We start from the raw sequence: 855 nt of genomic DNA on the forward strand, positions 1-855 counted from the left end.
GGGCCTGGGCGCGGTGGGCGAGCCGTGGCCGTGGAGCGGGAAGCAGTGGGGGCCTGGGCGTGGGAGGGTGAACCATGGCCGTGGAGTGGGAAGCAGCAGGGGCCTGGGCGCGGTGGGCGAGCCGTGGCCGGTGCTGAGACCAGCTTCATGCTCACACGTGGAACAGCTCACACTCAGTGTCCGTAACACGGACGGTGACCCTCAGGGTCAGTTTAGGACCATGAAGAACAAAGGGGGCCATTGAAGATCGACAAAGTCCTGGGGAAAACGGAGGTGACTGCATGGTCCTGTGGCCGTCACAGCGCCAGGCAGGCCCGTTCTCCCTGGGTGCCCACGGCTGCTCCGCTCCAGCCCTCCTCCCTGCCTGGGTTGGGGGGGGGCTTGCTCGTCACCCCTGTCCACAGGCCTCCCGTTGCCCCTTACACAGAGCAGGGCCCCCTTGGGGCCACAGGTGCCCCCACGTGGATGGACTGAGGGGGGCTCCTGAGCCCAGGCCGCCTGCTGCCCCCGCTCCACACCATCTTCTGAGAGAATCACCGGAGGTGCCGCTGGCCCGCGCTTGGCTGGTCCCTCCGGGCGCGTGGGCTCTGGGAGCGCCAGGCCCGGTCTCAGGCGCCTTGTCGTCCATCCAGAGAGCGTACTGCGGCCAGTGCAGCGAGAGGATATGGGGCCTCGCCAGGCAGGGCTACCGGTGCGTCAACTGCAAACTGCTGGTCCATAAGCGCTGCCACGTGCTCGTCCCGCTGACCTGCCAGAGGCATATGGTGAGTGCGGCCTGCCCCTCCCCGCCCCCTCCCTGCCCGGCCTGTCCCTGTCCTGTCCCCTCCCCACCCCCTCCCTGACACCCCTCCTCCC

The 855-nt window shown here is 68.8% G+C and overlaps 1 protein-coding gene across 1 annotated transcript in view; it reads left to right on the top strand.

Moving 5' to 3' along the window:
- Positions 1-855, top strand: part of PRKCZ (protein kinase C zeta) — a gene marked incomplete at its 5' end in the record, with an annotated part of 67,508 nt that overhangs the window by 37,396 nt on the left and 29,257 nt on the right. The window contains one exon of the mRNA XM_015569687.1: positions 633-764. Coding sequence (XP_015425173.1) covers positions 633-764 — 132 coding nt within the window. The remainder of the gene's footprint in view (positions 1-632; positions 765-855) is intronic.

This window comes from Myotis davidii, unplaced genomic scaffold, assembly GCF_000327345.1.
Source record: "Myotis davidii unplaced genomic scaffold, ASM32734v1 scaffold586, whole genome shotgun sequence".
Classification (NCBI taxonomy): Eukaryota; Metazoa; Chordata; class Mammalia; order Chiroptera; family Vespertilionidae; genus Myotis; species Myotis davidii.